This window comes from Globicephala melas, chromosome 18 (genome assembly GCF_963455315.2).
Source record: "Globicephala melas chromosome 18, mGloMel1.2, whole genome shotgun sequence".
Lineage (NCBI taxonomy): Eukaryota > Metazoa > Chordata > Mammalia > Artiodactyla > Delphinidae > Globicephala > Globicephala melas.
In genome coordinates this window covers 24068909-24091285 of record NC_083331.1, presented here as the reverse complement: position 1 = coordinate 24091285, position 22377 = coordinate 24068909, and the positions used below count along the sequence as shown (strand labels likewise).

Below are 22377 nucleotides of genomic sequence, written 5' to 3'. Positions count from 1 at the left end.
CTTAGGAAGGTTTGTAAAGAGAGCTTTTTTTTTTTTGAACTAGAAAGAAATACAGAGGTAATTTATTTTGTTTATTTAACCACCCTTAGCATTGTTAGTGAGTGATCTACAAGTGTGTTTGAAGTCCCATTGTTACTTCATATCCATGCTGGCTTAGTTGTATGGAAACAGATGCCGTGTGGCAGTACTTATTTTTAGAACTAAATGAGCACTGAAACAGAGTCATTTTAGTTCAGGGGTCACTTGCCAAGGTAGACATGACCGAAAGTTGATTAGCATTAGATGATGACTCTTCTGATGAGGTTTTTAAAAGTAGACATAAAAACAAACCAATACAGAGAATACTCTTACTGCACATAAAGTGCTGAAAATTATGCATTCATAGTGTAGTCGAAATGAGCAGACTGTGTTTACATGGAAGGGGAAAATGTTAAGAACTTGTTTCTTTCATGTTTACTTTCTGTTTATTCTGTTTTCCTCTTAGCTTCCTCTCTGTTAATATAATTCACTTCATCTTCTCTCTTAAGAGAGATATCACATCCTTTGAACCTAAGGAAGTGTCAATTTACTTTTATCCATTAATAACTCAATCTTTAGATACATGGAGATAATGAAAAGTTATTTTCTTTTTATATCATTTGTGAATGCACATTGCAAAACAGGCATTTAGATAAACATGTTAATATATAATCACTTAGATAAATAAGTTGCCTATTTTATTTGATAATATTTAGTCTACTCTGTACCTCTTATAACTGCTTTATGTCTGATCACTCATTCACTTTTTTATATCAGTCTTATAAGGTAGGTTCTATTATGCTTCCCATTTTATAGGGGAGAAATCTGAAACAGAGAGGTTAACATCCAATGCATATAAATAGCTAGAATCTGAACCCATCTGGGTTATATGGCCTCAGTCTGTACTCTTGACTGCTCTGCTATCCTGCCTCTTTATTGTGGAGTTGTAAATGAGTATGATTCATACAGTATTCCTGTGGTTGCTTTTTACACGTTCAGTTGTCTTTTCTCCTCCAAGTCAATCATAGAGTCTTTTTTATTTTTTATTTTATTTATTTATTTTTGGCTACATTGGGTCTTCATTGCTGTGTGTGGGCTTTCTCTAGTTGCAGCGAGTGGAGGCTACTCTTCGTTGTGGTGCACAGTCTTCTCACTGCGGTGGCTTCTCTTGCTGTGGAGCACGGGCTCTAGGCGCGCGGCCTTCAGTAGTTGTAGCACGTGGGCTCAGTAGTTGTGGCTCACGGGCTCTAGAGTGCAGGCTCAGTAGTTGTGGAGCACAGGCTTAGTTGCTCCTCGGCATGTGGGATCTTCCCGGACCAGGACTCTAATCCGTGTCTCCTGCTTTGGCAGGCAGATTCTTAACCACTGTGCCACCAGGGAAGCCCAAAGGGCACTTTTTATTTTAAGGACTTGGGAAGATGTGACATCTTTTCAATATTTGAGGGATTATTATGGATAAGGAGCAGTAGACAGGTTTGGCGTACAGGACAAAGATCCGTGGTTGAATTCACGGAGGGACCGTTTCAGCTCTACACAAAAGAGAACTTTATAACTGTGTCATCTGATAGAACTGGCATCTTGTGAGCTAATGGCTCTGCCCATTATTAGAAATCTCTAGTCATCTCATTCCCTGTGATCGGAAAGTGGCCTTCAAGAAGAGAGTCCTCAGAGCAGACTCAGGTTCAAGGAGCTGAAATGACTATCTCAAGGTTGGATGACTGACAGCTGTGTGCAGCTAGTACAGAATTCGGGGCTCTCAGCTCTCGGCATTTGTTGGGAGTAGGCAAGGAGCAGTGGATGTAGAGCTTGCTCGACTCCATGCTGGACATTTTACACACTTTGTCTCGTTATAGGACACAGCAGGAGCTAAGGGACCTTCCTTCAAGAATGCTGTTGTTTCATGGTGTGTGTATGTGGGAGGGGAGATGGAGGAGACTGAAATTTCCTTAGGCACAAAGACTGTCTTCTTCACCACTGAATCCCCAAGGCTAACACAGGGCCAGGCATAGAGTGGAAAGACAATAAATATTTGTTAAATGAATGAAGGAATGTGTCTTGTTGAAGGAATGAATGATATTTGTAAACTCTAATTTTTCTTTGAGAGAAAGGTGTTATTTCAAGTTTTAGCCTAGAGAGCACAGTTTCCTAATTTTCCCCCGTGGTGTAGTATTATAATATACCCATAAACATGTGTATCCTTGTTTGAAATCTACACATCATGACTCAGGTTATTTTTATACCAACAATAAGTCTTACAAACATGATTCTTGCCTATGATTAACCATTGCAGTTTTTCCACATAATTATTAGATGCCAGATAGTAGCAAACCTCATATTTTTTAATGTCTATGTTGGTTAAAATATTGTATTGCACTCAAGTGATACCACATTCATGCAATTTGAGGGGTTATTGTTTTCCCTTTTAAAGTTGACTTATATACAGTTTAGCTTAGACTTTATACTATGAATCTGATAATTTATACGTTAAGTTTGAAATTTGTATTTGGTTTTCTATAACTTTGACGCCAGGCTTTTATAAATGAAATGTCTTAGCATTGTTTCTGTGGGAGTATCATGTTCATCTTTTCATTGAGTGATGTAGATCTTTTCCAAGAGTATATCCCAGAGAAATACTTCTCAGCATTATGGTGAGCTTCCTTAGGCCAGAGTCTTAGGAGGTAAGAAAATGTTGGTCCTTTTGTTGCTAGACTAAAATCTTGGGGTGGAAATAAGGTGTGGGTGGGAGAAGTGTGTCTTTGTCTTCACCTTCATTAGTACTCTTCCATGAACCTTCAAAGAGATTAACTGAGGTCTCCACCATCACTAGTAACCTTCCATAAGTCTTTCAAATGGACTTTCTAAAGTAAGGCAAGAACCAGTGAGCATGTCCTTGAGTATTCGGGCAGCTCGGGAGCTCTGGGAACCTGGGCTTGGTTGCATGATCAGACCATGGGTCTCCAAATCAGTTTCATCAGACAGACCCTCTGATGAATGATGGTATGAATAGACACCATCAAAATGTTGGGAAAGAGGGCTCATCGTCGAGAGAACTGTGTCCCTGGAGGCCCAGACAGGGTACCATGTTAAGTAGCCGTGCTTGGCATTACCGCTTGCCCCTTACCCTGTCCTGGCCTTGCTGAAGATCCATGACTCAGGGAGAGAATGGCGCTCCTGGTCAGTAACCTGCACCTGCTGCCTCTATACCTTTCCTCTCCCCCTAGGCTGTTGCACAGCAGCCCACTCCCCACCTGGTCCTCCACTTCCAGAACTGCCCTTAGACATTCGTTCATTCATTAGCAAATAGTTATCAAAAGCTTGCTGTATATATCAGACACTGTGCTAGGTTCTGGATATACAGTGGTGACTAAAAGGAATTGGCCACTGAGTACCATATTTTGAAAAAGTTTAAAAGCCTCCAGGAGTAGGTCCCTGTCTTTAGAATATGTGGCCTTAGAATAGGATTCTTCGGATACAAAAAGCAATGAACTGCCTCCCAACTAAGACTAGAAACTGTGTCATCACAGGGGCCCAAGTTATAGGAAAGAGAAGAGATTACGCAAACTCTTTGACCATTCAGGATTCCATAGACAAAATCCTCTGGACTGCTTCATCTACTTTTCTCCGCAAACACATACCCAGTGTCAGTATTTCTGCCACCAAAATATGGTGAACCATGTAGAACTGCTTATTCCTGACCCTAAACACCAGTGTTTTATGAAGCTGGTTCCCTGGGAAGCCTTAGCCTCAGGCACCTTGGGGATGGCCAGTGGAAGACGTCCACCCAGATGAAAGGTCAGGCCTGTATCATGGAGGGTTGACCTCCACAGTGCCCGTGCCGTATTGAGGCTCCCAGTGAATGGCTACATGCTGCACAGCCTCCTGTTCTTGGGCTAGTTGTAAATCTGCATTTCACTGATACGTTCCACGTACTAGGCCTTTCCCAGGTTCCAACTAGATGGTCCTGAGCTGATGCTATCACTCGCACCATGATCTTGGAGACAGCAGCTGTAGCTACGTGGACTTAAACTTCTAGGTCCATTGTCTCTTTTGAGAGATTCTGCGTGATGACGGGCAAGGGTTGCTCAAGTTTCAAAGGAGCAGCCCCAGGCTGACCAGCCATCCAGTTGTACAGAGGCTTCTAAGCTGTGCAGACTTCCACAGGAGATCTCTTCATGCTGCCAGCCTGGCTGCTTCACCATACCCCTTTTGGAGAAGGGCTATGCGATTTACTTGGTCTTCACTGTGGTCTTAACATGGCTGAAGCCTCTTAGTTGAAGGCTCCTTAGTTCCATACTCATTTAGGTTAGCTCTGATCCCCATTTGTGGTACAGAAGGAAACCTCAAACCCTGTAAGAGATCATATCCTGTCTCACAGAGGTACCTGGAATAGAGGCCTAACATGGGAAAATAAACTACTAGTAAAAAAAAAATTAAAGCAAAAATAACCAAAACCATCATCAATGTTTGGATATCAGCTAAAGATATCCTTTTACCTTGTGGCCTCTGACTGAAACAGCAGAATCTTGAAGAGTTTTAGTATCTTGGAAGTTCTGTACTGACCAGCAGGGTAGAGTCCTGTTTTCTAAGGAGTTTGACGTTCCAGATCTCCCAGGAAGTCAGAATCCTTGGTTCCCTGTTAAGAAACTGGGAATAGTGAAGAGCCGTGGTGGTGCTCAAACGCTCCAGAAAATTCCAGAGATGTTTGCTGTCCTGGGCCTTATGAGTGGTCCAAGCCTCCTGCAGTCTTGAATCACGCTGACAAAACCCAAATGATGTGCACACAAAAAGGGGTGCTTTGTTCATCACACCTGGTCTTATTGATGACTTCAGAATCTGGCCTTGCATCTGGCATGAAATGCGCTAAAAATGAGAACACGTCATTACGCTTTTCAGATTTTGGCTCCATTAGAGAATTTAAAACAACCACTTATTTTTTTTAATATTAAAATAATTTTAAGTCCTCCTTGAATGTTAATGAAATATTAAAACAGTACTAAGGAAAAACTATTATTCTACATGTTTTAAAAATTTAAGGTGTTTATAATATAGATAAGAAAAATAAATGATTATTCATTTCCAAAACCTCTTTGGTCGGTCCTGTAACCCGCAATAAGGAGTAATGAGCACATAGCAGGTAATTTTTAGTTTATATCTCACCTCATTATCTCATTAAGCCCATGAAGTAGTTATTCTTCCTTCCCTTCAATAGATGAAGAGGTGAGGTTCAGAGAACATAATTTTGTAAATTTATGTAGTTAACAAGTAGGATCATTAATATTTAAAGCCTGTGATTTTTCCATGAGGATGAATAGCATATTGGAATTTTATGGGTGCAATAGCAGTAATCAACATTTTAAATAGGATTTAGTCCAGTCCGGCCATTCCTAGTGAATCCTCACTACCTTACAGGTGGAAAGAAGGGTGTGTAGACCGGTGTACCAGCTAGCAGTGATTAGAGTGCTTGCTTGGTTGCCACCCAAGGTCAATTTTGGTGATAGTCATTAGGTGAATTATCTTTAATGGAAGAGAGAGGATTAGCAGTTTTTTGGGGTTTTTTTGGGTTTTTTTTTTTTTTGTGGTACGCGGGCCTCTCACTGCTGTGGCCTCTCCCGTTGCGGAGCACAGGCTCCGGACGCGCAGACTCATCGGCCATGGCTCACGGGCCCAGCCGCTCCGCGGCATGTGGGATCTTCCTGGACCGGGGCACGAACCCGTGTCCCCTGCATCGGCAGGCGGACTCCCAACCACTGCGCCACCAGGGAAGCCCGGATTAGCAGTTTTGATTGCTCTCTGCATTGTGACAGGTCTCTGGTAAGAATTTAATTTGCAACAAAAAAGTGTTTAAAGGAGAGATTTTTCAGTTCAGTAGTCTCTGCCTTAAACATTTCTATGGACCCAGTTTAAACTTTGCCAAGATCAAATCTCAATGCATGCAGGCAAAGGTAGGTTTTTACTCCTGGAAGACAGATTACAATCTAGTCAGCAACAGACAGGGGGCATCAGAAGCAAGACCTTCCTATTGACAACATGCAGGTGGATTGCTCTCCGGTTGGAGATATTGTTCCTTTTTAGTTTTTCTCGTTGTCACAGGATGAGACTTGCTGGTAGCAGATCTGAAGGCTTTTGGACAGTCCTGACACTCAGGCTGTGTTAGCTGATCAGGGTTTATGAAAGATCGGACAGCTGTCTTAGGATACTCTCAGAAGTTTCTTGTAAGCTGCCCCCCGCTATGAGACTCAAGGCAGAAGATGGTCTTTAAATCTTGGAGAGAAACAGATTATTATCAAGACGCTATTAAACAGAGCTGGCATCTTAGAGTAGAGGCTGTGGCCATAGGATAACCTGGCCCTTGACATCAGCGCTTAATTGGGCCCCTTCCAGCAAGGTTGAGTTATGTCTTCCATTGATCCAGACACTGGACATCACCTAATGACATGGTCTCTCTGGATCAGTTGGTAGGGTATCTTGTCCCTGCAAATGGGATGCTTTTGCACACTTCACTAATGCTTTGTCATAATCTAGCACAACCCTCTACAGTATGAATGTCTGATGGTGGGTAGTTACTGGGACAGTAACCAGAAGTCATATGGGCCTGCTGCTAATATTTCAGGTGGGAAGAGTCACAGTATTCTCTACGTTGTACGGATGTATGTTCTATGGATCTAATGTCTATAAGCGTTGAATGTTTGGCCTATGTGGTCTGGTTTCTGCACAAATGGCCATTTTCTCTTTCAGAGTTCCATCAGTAAAAGATGCCAACAATAATGAATTTTTCATAGTTGCTCAATTAGGACTTCCCTATTTGTTAGGCTCATAATATAAGAAAAGCTGTCAGGACAAAGCAGCAAATCCTTCTCCCTTTGGAAACCTTTGTAAAAATCAGAGTGTTTTGTTTTGTTTTGTTTTCGTACAGGTAAAGTGTTGTTCCTGTGACGATGTTCTAGGTTGCATGTGCCTTTTCAGGATGGGTAGAAGCATGCCCACCAGCAAGTACTGACATGAGTACTCAAAATGACTGCTGAAAAAAATTTTAACCTGGGCCTTAACACAATACGATCAAGATACATACTTTAGGGCTTCCCTGGTGGCGCAGTGGTTGAGAGTCCGCCTGCCGATGCAGGGGACACGGGTTCATGCCCCGGTCCGGGAAGATCCCACATGCCGCGGAGCGGCTGGGCCCGTGAGCCATGGCCGCTGAGCCTGCGCGTCCAGAGCCTGTGCTCCGTAACGGGAGAGGCCACAACAGTGAGAGGCCCGCGTACCGCAAAAAAAAAAAAAAAAAAAAAGATACATACTTTATGGAGTAGATTGTAAAGAAAGTTTTTTCAAGTCTTTTAGATTCATCAATACCTTTACTGCCCACATCATCCAGAATTAGCAGAGGTGATGAAATGTATCAATTATGTGTGCAAAGACATATGTACAAAGATATTTATTGCACATTGTAATAGGGAAAGATTGGAAACAATCCAAATGTGCAAATTAGAAACTGGTTGAAATGAATGATGAAATATATCACACGGTAGAATGTTATGCAACCATGAAAAAGAATGAATCAGCTCTCTGTGTAACAATACACACCAAATTCTCAAGTTTTATTCAGTGGGAAAAGCCGGATGTGAAACAGCATGCATGTATAAAATGTCACTCTGTGTGTGTGCATACACGCATGCATTTAAACCTCAAAAGACCACATATGTGTTGTAAATGCAAAGAGTGTCTCTGGAGGGGTAACAGAAGCTTACAGATATTTGCCTTCAGCAAGGACGCTTGGTAGCTGGGGACACACTCGAAAAGGGAGAGGTAATTTTCCTTCTAAATACATTTTGAATTTTTTTTTTTTTTTTTTTTTTTTGCGGTACGCGGACCTCTCACTGTTGTGGCCTCTCCCGTTGCGGAGCACAGGCTCCGGACGTGCCGGCTCAGCGGCCATGGCTCACGGGCCCAGCCGCTCCGTGGCATGTGGGATCTTCCCAGACCGGGGTATGAACCTGTGTCCTCTGCATCGGCAGGCGGACTCTCAATCACTGCGCCACCAGGGAAGCCTGAAATATTTTTTGTACCACAAATTACTTATTCAAAAAAATTTTAGATGCTACATGGGAGCCCTTTCTGACAGCTTCCTAGCAGATGCATTTGACAAGAGTGATGGATCTAGTAGGAAGCCCAAGTTGAACACTGCTGCAGTGTCAAGGAAACCACGATAAGGGTACATATCAGAGCACCTGTAATAGGAGGGAAGGGAGGGATGGATGAGAGTTGTTTTGGGAAAGTCAGGAGAACTATAGCCAAAGGGAAGGGAGAAGGGAGAGGAGCAAGCTAACGTAGAGTTGTTGAATTTGGGGGGGTCGGTATGTAAATGATGCCTTTAATTAAGGGTCGAAAACAAGAATACAAGCAGGTTTGTGGGGCCTGAAAAGAAGACATTGTGAATCGGACACTGAGAATTTAAAATGATGGTAAGATAGCCTGGTGATGTCTAGTAGGTGATTGATGGAGATGCTTTAAAGACTATTAAAACGATTTAAAGTACTTTTTTAAGTATCGTTTTCCTGGCTCTTTTTACATTTCTAGCATATTCAAACATCTTCCCTATTCCTTAAGTATGATTATGATGTAATGGAAATTTTAGATTTTAGACATGTTTTCGTGTTGTCGTGAGCAGTACAAGCAAGATGATTATTTTGTTTTGACAACTCCCATCGCATATGTGTTCCGTACAGAGCAATGTGTGGTTACAAACCAAAGGAGCGGTGCCAAGGGAATGGGGCCAATGCGTCATTCCAGCTGCTGGTGCAGCCGAAAAATGTTAGATGAGTGGTAAATCTTTTACTGTGTCCATTAACACACAGCCACTGCTAGTTTACGGGGGAAGTGTGTGTTACAGCCTCCATAAAGAATTTCTGAAATCACTGTGCTCCTTGTTACTAAAATTAATACTGAACAAACAGAAAAACCTTTCAGTTTCCCATGGACAGTGTAATACTTCAAATACAGGGCTACATATGATTATCTAATCTTGTCAAACTTTTGTTCTCCAAAGGTGTCTGGTTTGCAGAAACCTGTCTATATTAGTAAATTAAATTTATTATTATAATCTTACCAGTACCTTTTCTTGTTCATCTTTAAAGAATGTACAAGTATATATAGGATTGAGATATAACTGTAGTATCCCTGATTATCTTTTAAGGGGAGAAAAAGTGAGTAGCTTGTACAGCCTGTTCTATCTGTCCTTTTAGGATAATGCCAGTAAATTCTTTGCTATTCTTTCATTCTCTAGTAGATGGCTAGGAAAGCAGACACAATTTAGTTTCAAATTCTACGTGTGCTTTGTGACCTTGGACAAGTTACAAACCTCTCTGAGCCTTAGGTTCCTCAAATGTAAAATGGATGCTACTTTTTGAGTTGTGTGGATGAAATTTGATGTGGTACGATATGATATATGATGTAATAGGGTATGCTATAATATATGATATGTGATATGATATATTTTAGCACACACAGGTCCTGGCCTGTTATAATTACTCCATAAATAGTATTTTGGGCTTTAAACTGATTTTCATTCTAAATGTGAAAACTGGAATCATCTAAACTGCTCCCTCATTATCTCTCACAGCCAGTCACCAAGGCCCGTTAATGCTGCCTCTGAAAACGCTATTAAACCCATAATCATCTCTGCTGTTGGCTCCAGTCTTCATAGACGGCTTCTCTCCACAGCAGCCCCATCGCCACCCTGAACTCTTGTCCTGTCTTGCCTTTCCCACAGTTTCGCAAGAGTCTTCTCCCCTGTCTCTTGACTGCCCAGCTGACCCACCCCATTGCTGCCAGAGTTACCTTTCTAAAATAAAATATTTTGTGTCTCTTTCCTGCTTACAGTCCTTTCGTAGTGCTGTGTCACTTTGAAGATCAAATCCAGACTCCTGAGTGTGATTAAAAGGTTTTTCGTAACTACCTCTCTGGTTTCTCTTTGTTCTGCAACCTGTGATTGTCGTATCACACTACTTAAAATACCAGTCCTTACCTTGACCTTTCTTCATCTGTGTGTTTGTGTGTCCCTTCATTTGCAATATCCCTTCCTCCTTTCCCCTTCTCTGGCTTCCTCCCCATCCCCTCCGAAATCTTACTTGACATTCATCCTTAAATGCTTGAGTGTCATCTCCCACAAAGCTTTCCCTGATCCTTCAGTTTTGGTTAGCTGCCCTTTCACTGTATTCTAGTTGCACCCTGGGTGCTGAGAGCATAGATAAGGGTCCAGATCTTGAAGGATCTTTTAAGTCAGGCCAAAATGGTTTGGAAGACGACAGGAACTGACTATATTGAAATTACGTATCTGTGTTCCCCATTGTACCATGAGCTCCTTGAGTGAAAGGACAGAGTATTTCCAGGGCTGCAATATTGCTCGGCATATAATAGGCACTCTTTACATTTTCTAGTGACTGAATGAGTAGTTTGATGGATGGATTCAAATAGAGAGTGTAAGTTTTTAAACTATCACCGTAGGTAACCTTCAGCACTTTTCTCGTAATGTTATAGCTCATCTAACCCATTATCTTTGCCCATTGCTTAAGACATTAATATGCTCTGTGCTACACTTATGTTTGACTTGTATTTATTATTATTTATTTATGTTTTGTGTGTTTGTATGTGTGTGTTTGACTTTTAGAATACAATTGTGCAACAGACATGAAGTGGATGGAGTCCGAAAATAACCAGATGTTATTATCTAAGTGGAGAAAAGTGCTATAAAGGGGAGAATAGCGCCTTGTGGTGGCGAGTGAAAGTGGGACCTTAGATAAGGTTATCAGGTTATTAGTCAGCTCTGATTTTCAAACACTTGGGTGTTGGACTCATGGGGAGCTTGCAAACTTGCAAACACTAAGCAAACTACATAGAATTACACAGCTGATTTGTGTGGCCTGACTTTCAGTTCTGAATTCTTTTAATTCCCTTTGGTAGTTGTGAAATAGGCTTGCTTTATATTGGCAGTGTAAATATTACTTGATTTTGGTCTCCTCTTAGAATGCTGATCAGTAATTTTTAGATCTTATTTTAAACCAATTTTGGTGAGCTAAGTGTATTTTTAGTGATATTTTAGTTATAAATACTATTATATAGTTAAATGAAGTTGTAGCTTAATTATTTACAGGAAATATTATTTTGTTATTGCTAGTCTGAAACTTGCTTTATCCTAACCCTTTTGTTTTCAATCGACATAATTGGTTTGATGACTCTTGGTTTCTGAGAGTTGGACAGGTCAAATTATAGCACAAGAGATTTCACTTTCAGCAGGGTTGTATGGTGCACATAAAGGCAGCTGAGAAACAAGCTCTACTTGTCTGGTTTAACAAGGAAAGAGGTTATGATATGAAGCCGGAAGTTCTGACTGTAAACTCTGGCTCTCCTATTTAACGAGTTTGTGATTTTAAACAGGCTAAATTTCTTTTTATCTATCACGTAGGCCAGCTATAGATATGGATGATTAACTGAGATAATGTATGTGACCATATTGACAGCAAGGCACTCTGAAAATGTAGGATGCTGCGGGAGTAATACTTCTGTTTATTTATCAACATGAGAGCCTCCTATTTTTAAGGAACGTAATTATTAATTCCTTTGAAGAAAAGTTGTTTGCACCCATGGATATTAATTAAAATTGTGACTATAATAAGAAAATATAGTAGAGGTGTCATTGATTTACCAGTTCATTATTGCAATATCGAAAGTTATGACTGTATTATATTTACTTTGTGGGTGTGGTAAGCTGAATAATGAACCCTAAAGGTGTTTACATCCTAATTTCTGTAACCTGTGAACACCCCTTTATATGGCAAAAGGGACTCTGTGGTTGTGATTATGTTACGGATCTTGGGAAGAGATTATCCTGGATTACTGGAGTGGACCCAGTGTAATCACAGGGGTCCTTATAAGAGGGAGACAAGAGGAATCAGAGTCAGAGAAGATGAGACTGTGGAAGCAGAAGGTTGGAATGATGCAAGGAAGGCACCGCAAGCCAAGGAATGCAGGCAGCCTCTAGAAACTGAAATAACAAGGACATAGATTCTCTCCTACCATCTCCAGAAGGGATGCAGCCCTTTGACACCTTTGATTTTAAACTTCTGACTACTACAACTGTATGAGAATACTTTGTTATAGCAACAATAGGAAACTAATACAATAGGGATTGACTAACATTAATAATTATAGTTCATTTGAATTCTAAGAGACTTTTAGTACTGACTTGGATCCAAACTTTATTAGTCTTCAAAGAAACAGTGGTTTGTCATTGTACAAGTAATTTATCTATGTAAATGATACAGTAGCATACTCCAGCAGGTAACACTTATAGCCTTTCCTGGTAGACTCCCTGAAACCTTCGCCTTGTCTCTTTTTCCAGGGAGAGCAGGGAGAAGAGCACAACCTCAAAGGGACTGTCGTCTCTACCCTGTAAGATTTCACTATGTCCTTCTACCTTTGGCTCTCTAGTGAACCAGATGCTTCTGGGAAGTGACGGTTAGGACCATTAGTATGAAACAAAGCCTTAAAGACAAGATATTCCCATAAAGATGTTAAATAGGCTGGTTTCTTTTACAGTTTTTGTAAGGATTCTAAGACTATATAAATTATATAATGTTGAGTTCAGTTGCTCATTTGAAAAATATTTGGATTCTGCCAGCTTACGCGTCTCTGTCTTATTGTGTTAACATTTCATTAAATGCTTTTCAATAAAATTTTGATTTTAGAGTATTTTATATTTTTAAATTCAAGTAAAGGGTAACTTTGCTTTTTAGAAAGTGAGATCCTGTGGAAATACTGAGAATATTGGTACTGATAGTATTGACATCTGTGGTTCCTTTTTTCATGGAAACAGGTACCAGAATTTATGTTTTATTTATATTTGAGGAAAATCAAATTAGCACAGAAAACGACATTGTTATGAAGCCATGATTCCTTAGTCAACTTTTATGATCTACAGAACTAATCTTAAGCAGAGTCACTGAAACTCCAGAATTAGATGGAAGTAAAATTCGCACAGCTCCCTGCAGCTTACTTCCACCCCATCTCAGTCAGCGATCAGAAGTCTTACTTCACTAGCTCCTGTGGACATCTTAGGTCACTTGAGAAAGGGAACCACGTTACTCATCTAATTTGAGTTTGCTATGGGAGAAAGAGGTAGGAGGTCAGAGGCTTGGGTCCTGGTGGGTATGGCCTGCAAGCTGAGACTTAAGACACCCACGTCCCTCATCTTCTTAGTTCCTTGAAGGGTTTTGCTTGGGGTTCCCAAACATTTGGTACATTTTTTTTTTTAATTGTGAAAAATTTCAAATATACACAGACTCAGGATAACTGTGATGAACGCTCACACGCCCACTGCCCAGCTCTTACTATTATCTAGATTGTTGCCACACTTGCTTCATCCATTCGCTCTTCCCTATTTTATCTAAAGTGTTTTAAAGCAGATCTTTCACATCATTGTATTGGCCCCTCATTCTTCAGTAGGCATCCCTTAAAATATGGTTGCCAGTTTTAGCTCTACCTCTTTTCCATCTTTCTTCTCAAACAAAAGCCTAGGTATGGAGAAGCTGTGAAAGAGATTTACTGAGTTGACCGTAGTTACTCAATTCAGTATTTTACAGTGAAGGAATAATCTTTTTTTTTTTTTTAATTTGCTGTAACACTTTTTAAACTCCTCATGTAGGAAGTGGGTTACGTAATTGTGGAAAACTCATTGAGCTTCTAGATTTTTTTTTCTCTTCAATATGTTGTAACAAAATTAACACCAGACTTAATTTACAGAGATGATTGAAGAATCAATGTGTTACTGCCTTTTTGCCATAAGTCTGTAGTCAAGTGTTCTTGTAGATAAGAAGACACATATTCCTAGCAAAGATGTTCTGCTCTCATCCAGGAGTCTTTCCCTTTCTATAATTAGTAGATTTTTCAGAATAAATGTTTTATGTACTTACAAATAAATTTCCATTAGAATTTATTTTTTCAATACTTGCATTTTTTCGTAGAATCTTGCCCCAAGGGAGTAACGTTTCATATCTATGCCACAGAATTCTCAAATATTTATATCAATGTATAGGTAATTATTGTTGTAGTTTGACTTTTGAATTTAATATCATATCCAGATGATATATACCTTCTTCTTGGATAGGATAATAAGCAGCTTTGAGACAGGTTTCCTCAAGTCCATGACTAATGCCTCCCCCTTTATTATGAGAGCCTATGGGGACGTTTGATACGTCCTACTCTACATTCCAGGAATGCCCACTAAGATCAGTAGGTTGTTATTCAGCTGAAAGGACTCATCAGCTAGGAGGACGATCACTCAGCCAAAAACAAAAGTGTAGAATGATTTTCAGATATACTTTTTGACTCTTCACATACTCTCCGTAAAGGGTCTGTGTGTGTTTGTTTATAAATCTAAACATGGTCCTAAACAGACATATGAAAAGATTTTTAGATCATTCTGAAAGAGAGTAGGGAAGACCTTAGTTCAACTACCCAGCAATGTGAATTAGCATCCTACTGATATTTACATAGTGTGCCGCCTGCATAGCAAAATTGCTTTATAAATTCCAGCTGTAGATTGATAGGTTCTCCCATGTACGTGAATTACCTGTTGATCTTGGTCTTACCATTAGTCCCTTACATCTTTATAAGTTATTTTACATTATTTTAGATATTGTGAAATTTGGGTTCCAGGATTTCATGGAACCTAGTCTTTCATCGTGAGCACTTACTGCAGACTCCACAGCGATTACAGCTATAAAATGAATAATGTTTATGGTATTGCGTCAGTATGAGAAAGTCTCTTCCTAATCTAAAATTCTTTTATTTTAATTATACTATCTGATTTAAATTACACTCTCTGTCGAAAATACCTGTGGCACTTTCTTTGGTCTTGGTACCAGAAATACATTCGTCGTGACCTTCTGTACTTTTATTAAGTCTCCTGTTAAACTTCAGGCACCCTTAGGAGAAAATAAACCTTTCTCGTCTATCAACACCTCAGAAAAAATTACTCTTTAGATCAGTAGTTGTCACCTGAGAAAACCGATGGGGCTTGAGGCGACTGTAATAAAATAGGGAAGCACTGACCCTAGAAGGCAAAGGAGTCATGGGAGTTTGTATAGGATTTGCAAATTCAGATGCCTCCATGGACCGTTACGTGTGTGGAGTGGCCAGCTGAAGAAAATAGATTTAAGCTGCTTGTATTGTGATGAGCAAAGAACCTGTCTAATGTGATGGATATTAACTTGTTGTTTTACAACACAGCACTTCATGGTTCAACAGAAATGGCCACAAAAACCTCAGAGATCACCACTTTGTAAACTCTGTTATATCACGTGGGGTGCTATAGGTGGGAGGCTATTACAGATGGGTCCCACACAAAGAAATATTACTAGGGGCAGATGAGACACTGGAAATTTGGGAGCAGAAGGGTGCAGAAAAGGGAGATAGGGGCCCATAAAGATTAAGAGCACTTTCTTTACATTATTTTAGACCAGATCCTGCTTTGACTAATGGGAAAGTTGGATGCTTCCGTTACCTACCCTTCGTGGTTGATAAATGGGTGTGCACCAGAATTACCTGTATAGTTTTGCCAATATACAGTTATTTCCATCTGAAATTATCCACGTCTCCCCCCAAAATAAGATTTTGATTCACCAAATCTAACTTGGAGCGTGGTTGTCTATGTTTTGAAAAAACTCTTGATTCAGGTACAAACACATCATTAAAGACCTATGCCCTTGGATGTAATGATCCCTATTTACTCTTTGAAGTATCTCTGCTCTCAGAATACATAAGATGTATTTTGTAGAACACTACATATGTGTGGAGTGTTCTGCAACTACGTTGCAGTTTGGCACATTTAAGCTGTTAAAGTGAATTACTTCATTCCAAAAATGAAGAATGGAAAAAAAAGGAACATATATAATTTAAGAGACGGATATAGACTTTATGAGGAAGGATGGAAGAGGAATATTAAGACTGAGCTTTAGGCAATTTCAGGTATAGCAAACCTAGTGTTATAAAGACACGTGTTTATACCTGATGGGGCTTTAACAAAAGTCAAATTATATCCCCTAAGTTATAGTAAGTACAGACAACAAACATTGTTATAGCACAACTAAACTTTTTGTTTGTCCTGCTCTCCAAGAAAGGCTTCTCACTGCAAATGAATCCTTATTTCAGTCAGGGCTATTCAGGATTAATCACTAAAGATACAACAATAAGTATGCCAGGGTGCGGATGTGATCAGTATGTTGTAAACAACTTTAGATTAGAAATAAGAATTTTTGAACAGAAGAAGTTGTTGGACCCTTAAAGTTACACAGAAGGTTGCAGAATTTCCTTCATTGCAGAATCAGAAATCTGAGTTAAAAGGAGGAACCCTCTATCTTGAACAGTTTAGGCATGATACCTACTAGAGACGGCATTCTGAACTCTTTCACTGCTGTACTGGGATCTCATGCTCTTTGGTAAGCCTTTTGCCGTTATATTCCTGCTTTGGGTAAGGTTAGACGCAGTGCATTGAAGGGGAGGGGAGACCATTTCTTCTTAATGAGTTTGTTGATGTTTTCCTAATGTCTTCTAAGGCATAGGTCATTATCTTTATTTCTATTTTGGTGGTTTGCTAGTCAGTGACTATTCCGTTGGCAAAATGCCTCCGTTTTTGTCCTAAGCTCCTGTTACTTTTGTCTGTGTACCGCACTTACACAAGAAATATATACCTTATAGAAGAAAGCTGTAAACATGTACGTCATCCCTGTCAGCGCTGAGAATAATTGTGATGCTAATATTTAGTGAGGCTTGGCTTGTAACAGACACTGTGCTGAAGGCTTTGCTTGGGTTGTCTCTCTAACCCACACCACACTCAGCAGAGCTCTTGCAGATACGAAACTGAGGCTCAAGGAAACGTTCATAGCCACACACGTAAGAAGGGATGCTGTTGGTATTCATCCTGAGTCCGTCTGACTCCAGGGTTTAGGCAGTGAATCACTCTGCTGTTACATGAGTGGTTTCCAGTTGGGAATTTGCAATAAAATATCTTTAGAACACAGGTTCCCAAAGTTGGCTGCACTTCAGACTCACCTGGGAGTTAAAAAAAATAAAACAAAAACTGGTAGGTGAGTCCCACCTTCATAGGTTCTGAGTTCATTGGTGTGGAGCATAGCCTGGACTTTGGGGTTTTTAAAAGTCTCCCATGTGATTTTAAAGTGCAGCCAAGTTGGAAAACTCCAGCTTTGGAACAGTGCAAAGTTTTAAATTCTAAATTCCCATTCTTCTGTTAGTAAAAAAATTAAAGAATGTTTTTGTTACTGAAACACTACCTATTTACTTTAGAAACCATAAACCAACCAAAAAAAAATCATATTTAAATTATCTGCAATTCTTTCACTGAAAGATAACCAGTACGGTATTTGGGGTTTTTTTCCTGTGCATGTTTATATATTTAAAGTCTTAACTATAATGGTACTCTTTGATGGAATTTTATATATTTAATGCCAGATTGTTTTATATCTGTTTTATGTATTTACGTGCTTTCCCAGACTGAGAAATTCTTGATCCTTATACAACATAATAGTGTTGTTGGATTAACCCTTAGAGGCCAGTAACTCTCAAAGTAGAACAATATCTCTGTTCCTGTGGAGTTTGTATATTATTTGAAGTAGCACTTAGAAAACGAATTTAGATGTCTTTCCTTTGTACTCCATCTTATATAGCACTTTTTCGGACAGGCAAATCTTGGTTTACTTACCCATCTCCCTTATAGATTGGTAAGGCAAAGCCCATATGGTTGGTTTGTATGCCCAGGCTCTGGCATGCAGTAAACACTCAATAAATGCTGGGGTGGATGACAGGTGTATTTCCCAGGACCTGAGATGGGAGTGGTGGTTATAGTTTGAAGAAACTAATTACTGACGTAAGTTCAGATGTGCCTGAAAAAAGTCATTTGGGAATGTTGCGGTAGTGGGAAGAGAGGGTAAAAGTAAGGGTTAAGATGAGGCCAGGGGCTAGGGGACACTTTAGGGTAGATAAACTGCAGATCCTTCAAGAAAGTTAAAGAGTCCTCTAGTTCTAGAAACATCCTGGCTTTGGCCCCCAACAGGCTCAGAGAGTCTTCCCTGGGAATAGCCCCCACCTCTATCCTTCCATCTCCCCACCCTACTCCCTTGTCATAATAAAAAGGCTTTCAGAATTTCAGATAAATTTCAGATAATTTTCAGAGTCTGTGGCTCCTCAGATATTTTCCTGACAAAGATTTGGATGAGGAACTACTGTAGTGTAATGAGGTTCAGTGAGGATACAGCTAGAGCCTGTCAGTTAGCAGATGGGACTGTTGGCATATTCTTTTCTACAAAGGTCAGCGATGAGGAAGAATTTAAGTAAAAGCTGGGGAGGGGACTCAGAGCATTGGAGGCCTGAGGAGTGATTAGCCCAGAGAGGAAAGGGACAATCTGGGAGATGTTACAGGCTTGCTTGGTAAACCAGCCTTGTCTTCAGTTGGTCCGAGGCTGCTGCCTGAGGTATTTTTCACCCTGCAGCCACAAAGCGAGACATCTCTGCATCGCACGATTTATGAAGGATTTTCTTTCCTTATGTCAACATCTTATAATGTAACTTTATAATAGATTTCTTAATCACAAGGCTTGTAAATCACAATTATTTATAATTTCTGTTTGGCTCTTAAAAACTTAGCTTTTATTTTAAGAATATGTCATGATCTTTACTTATTACTGCCTATTTTAAAACACATTTTTTTAAAAAAAGGAGAAATTGCAAATGTAAACGTTTTACTTCGTCAGCGTATGAGGTACATGCATGATTTATGTTGCCGAAATCCTTTAGAGTTGAGGCATTTATGTAGTTCCAAAAGCTACAAGAAAAATTAGAAGCTATTTCTCTATCATTTCCCCTCTTTTTATTGAATTCACAATGGCTTTTAAAGAATAGAAAGGCATTAAAGATAGTTAAAACCATCGGACATCCTGCTTTACTTAGAATTCAACAAAAAAACAAAATTGAAGAATACAATAGAAAGCCTGGTTTATTTACCTAAGTAATACATGTCTCACTCACTCTAAGATCTTAATGAGAGAGAGGGAATCCTTAGCGTTACATCATATAGTATAGCAGAAAATTTAAATAAAACATGCTAGAGGTGATATTTATTCAGATAAATATCAGATTGATTCAGTCAGTCCATTGACACACAGAGATTTCTGGAGTGCTGTGCCAGTCATCAGAGCCAGGGGTGTATTATGCTTTAATGGTCCCTCTCTGCGGCATTTCATGAGCTGTCCTAGAAAAACATTTTGAAGCAATAAAGCATCCATTTGGCTCCTAAGTAATGAGGGAGGCATTGCTCTTTGCATTAACTATTTATTGAGGAAGAGGAGTGACCAATTGCTAATAAGCTTTATCCAAGGAGCGTAGTGGAAAACAGAAGAAAATGCAAAAGTGAGGTTCTGTTCAATTTCATATGCAATTAACAAATATCCAGTGCTGAATGGTTAATGCTCGACATCCATGTGACGTCTGGCCGGCTGTATTTAAGCATGAGTGCCTGTCCAGTGTATTAAAGGCCCCTTAGTCTATGGAAGGATTGTGTAGCCTAAACTAATGAGAGATGAGAGGAAGCAGGGACTGGTGAGTAGCTACAACTGCACTGAGCTCTATAGCTTTGAATAATGGACTTATTTTCTAAGATGAACACTAGTGATTGAGGCTTGCTAGTTTACTCCTTTTGGGAAGGGTTCCTTTTTTTTTAGAGATAATTATTGCTTTTCCGTAACTTGGGAAATCTGCTCTCTCTACCGCAATATGTAGATTATCACTTGATCAAATGGCTTTTAACCTGGGAAAATTTCTAATTTTCTCTACAAGTAAATATATAATTTATTATTTGGAAATAGGTTCTAGGTGGGAATGTAACATATTGCTTTTCTTTCACAAATAAGTAAATGGTCTCTTCTTTGAAGTAAATGCTTAAAATTTAGCAACTTCAAGGTTGCAACCAGAATATTGTATTCACACATAAATAGGGCCTGCTTTCAAGTCATTTCAGAATCTTACTTGGAAGTTTCTGGTGCTATAACAGCATGAAGTTTTATTCATCTTGCTTTAAGATTCTTGATATAATTAATTTGCCTTCTTTGGAAACATGATAAAAAGATGAAAGTCACAATTATTTTCATCCCTTAAAGCCAACTAAAGGACTTATATGCTAATTCTTCTTCCCTGTTCTCGCTAAAAAGTAGTACAGTGGAGTTCTACACAATGGGAAGAAAATCCGTCACATAAATCATATTAAAATAGGCCATGGAAAGGATCTGTAAACCCAACATTATTTAAAGTAGAATAGTCTTGATACTATTATAAACCAATTATGAAATCATTTAATATTGCATTCCTTTGATTTTTCAAAATTTCCATATTGAAAAATATGGGTTAATTCTAGCTCACTATGAATTATTTTGATTTTTATTTAGAATCCATTTTCAAGATATATTACATGAAACAAGAATATTCTGCTTATATGAGTTCATAGCCTTGGGTAAAAGGCTAGAAAGCCTGATAAGTAAATAGCAATGAAGGCAAAGAGAAGAAAAGTCTCCTTAGACTTTTTCTTTCCTGGACCACCTTGTATCACACTGAGAACTAAATCCACTTACCTTACAGAGAATCTTACTTTCTTCATCAAGGAAGTAAGGACTCAAGAGATTAGAAATGGTACCACCTTGTAAGCTGTTAGGTCTTGCAATAATCTCTCTTTGTTGGTTAATAACAATCAGGTTGCACTATCCCTTTCAGATAATCACTCCATTCAGAAGACTAATGCTTTGCGCTGAGAATAGGAAAGAGATGGAGGATTGGATCAGCTCGCTGAAGTCTGTACAGACCAGAGAAACTTACGAGGTAAAGTAGCCTCTCTCCTGTCATCTCGTGTTCTTAGAGAATAAATGTGAACCGTAGCGCTAAAGTTATATTCTGCGAAAAAAAAAAAGTACGTGTAGATTCATTCAGCAACTTGTTTAAACCTGGTACTGATTTTTTTTTTAAGTTAAAGCAAAGTGTTTTAGTTTTAAAAATTGTGAATTTGAGGGCTTCCCTGGTGGCGCAGTGGTTGAGAGTGCGCCTGCTGATGCAGGGGACACGGGTTCGTGCCCCGGTCTGGGAAGATCCCACATGCCGCGGAGCGGCTGGGCCCGTGAGCCATGGCCGCTGAGCCTGCGCGTCCGGAGCCTGTGTTCCGCAACGGGAGAGGCCATAACAGTGAGAGGCCCGCGTACCGCAAAAAAAAAAAAAAAATTGTGGATTTGAAATTGTAATCATAACTATATACATTCCAAACGTAGTCCTGTTCTCTTGTTTTGCAAATCTGTGCTAACGTCTCATTTCTAGGTGGCCCAGTTTAATGTGGAACATTTCTCAGGGATGCATAACTGGTACGCCTGCTCCCATGCCCGACCCACTTTCTGTAACGTCTGCCGAGAGAGTCTTTCTGGGGTCACCTCCCATGGCCTGTCCTGCGAAGGTACAGTAACATCCAGGGTTTGTTCTCCCATGACACTGACCTTACTGTAAACACGCTGCCACGGACGGGTACATCTGTGAACAGAGAAACGTCATCATAGGAAGACATTTCCCTTGGGTGGAAGCAGTAGCTGGGAGTGTGTCAGTGGGACCAGAGTGTTTTAATTTTACTGTGGCTTAAAGTGAAGCTCTGCACACATAGGACCAACTTGGAAAATATTTTGGCTCAGGAAAAGATAACATAAAATCATTTGAAGGGACGTATAAATCAAAATGTAGCATTTCCCTCCTGAGGAACTAGCAACTACCCTTAAAGAAAATTCTTTAGACTTTGTGTATCCTTCTAATTTTCTAGTATTCTTTTTCTGTTCTGTTTAATTACAGAGAACAAAACTTTCTGTGAGGACAGTATATACTTTTTGGCAGGATTTAGATTGTTACTTATGTTGCATTGTTTTAAATGTTTTATTTCATTTATGTTTAATTTAAACGGATGTCATCCTTTTAAATTTCTTTAAAGTTTTCTAAAAATAAGGTCTATGCTGTTGTTCTCATCGCAGGATTTGTGGGTTATTTTTAAATTTAAGAACAGCAACCACTTAAAAGAAATACATTAATAGTCAACAAGAGAAAACTCATACGTTCTTTAGATTTATTTAATCTAATACCTCAGTGATTCCATCACTGTGTACTACTTTTGAACTACATATAATACCATTATTTAGCTTTTCTCTCTAATACAAAAAATTCTTAGGTAATCTTGTAATAAAACTATATCATAAGTAAATAATAAAATAGAAATGGAGTCAT

General features: G+C 39.4%; 1 protein-coding gene across 4 annotated transcripts in view; it reads left to right on the top strand.

Moving 5' to 3' along the window:
- The window catches only part of DGKH (diacylglycerol kinase eta), a 173183-nt gene that overhangs the window by 82142 nt on the left and 68664 nt on the right, over positions 1-22377 (top strand). For all 4 annotated transcript variants that reach the window (XM_060288275.1, XM_060288274.1, XM_060288273.1 and 1 more), the window contains 2 exons: positions 20845-20949; positions 21436-21568. In XM_060288275.1, the coding sequence (XP_060144258.1) occupies positions 20845-20949; positions 21436-21568 (238 nt within the window). The remainder of the gene's footprint in view (positions 1-20844; positions 20950-21435; positions 21569-22377) is intronic.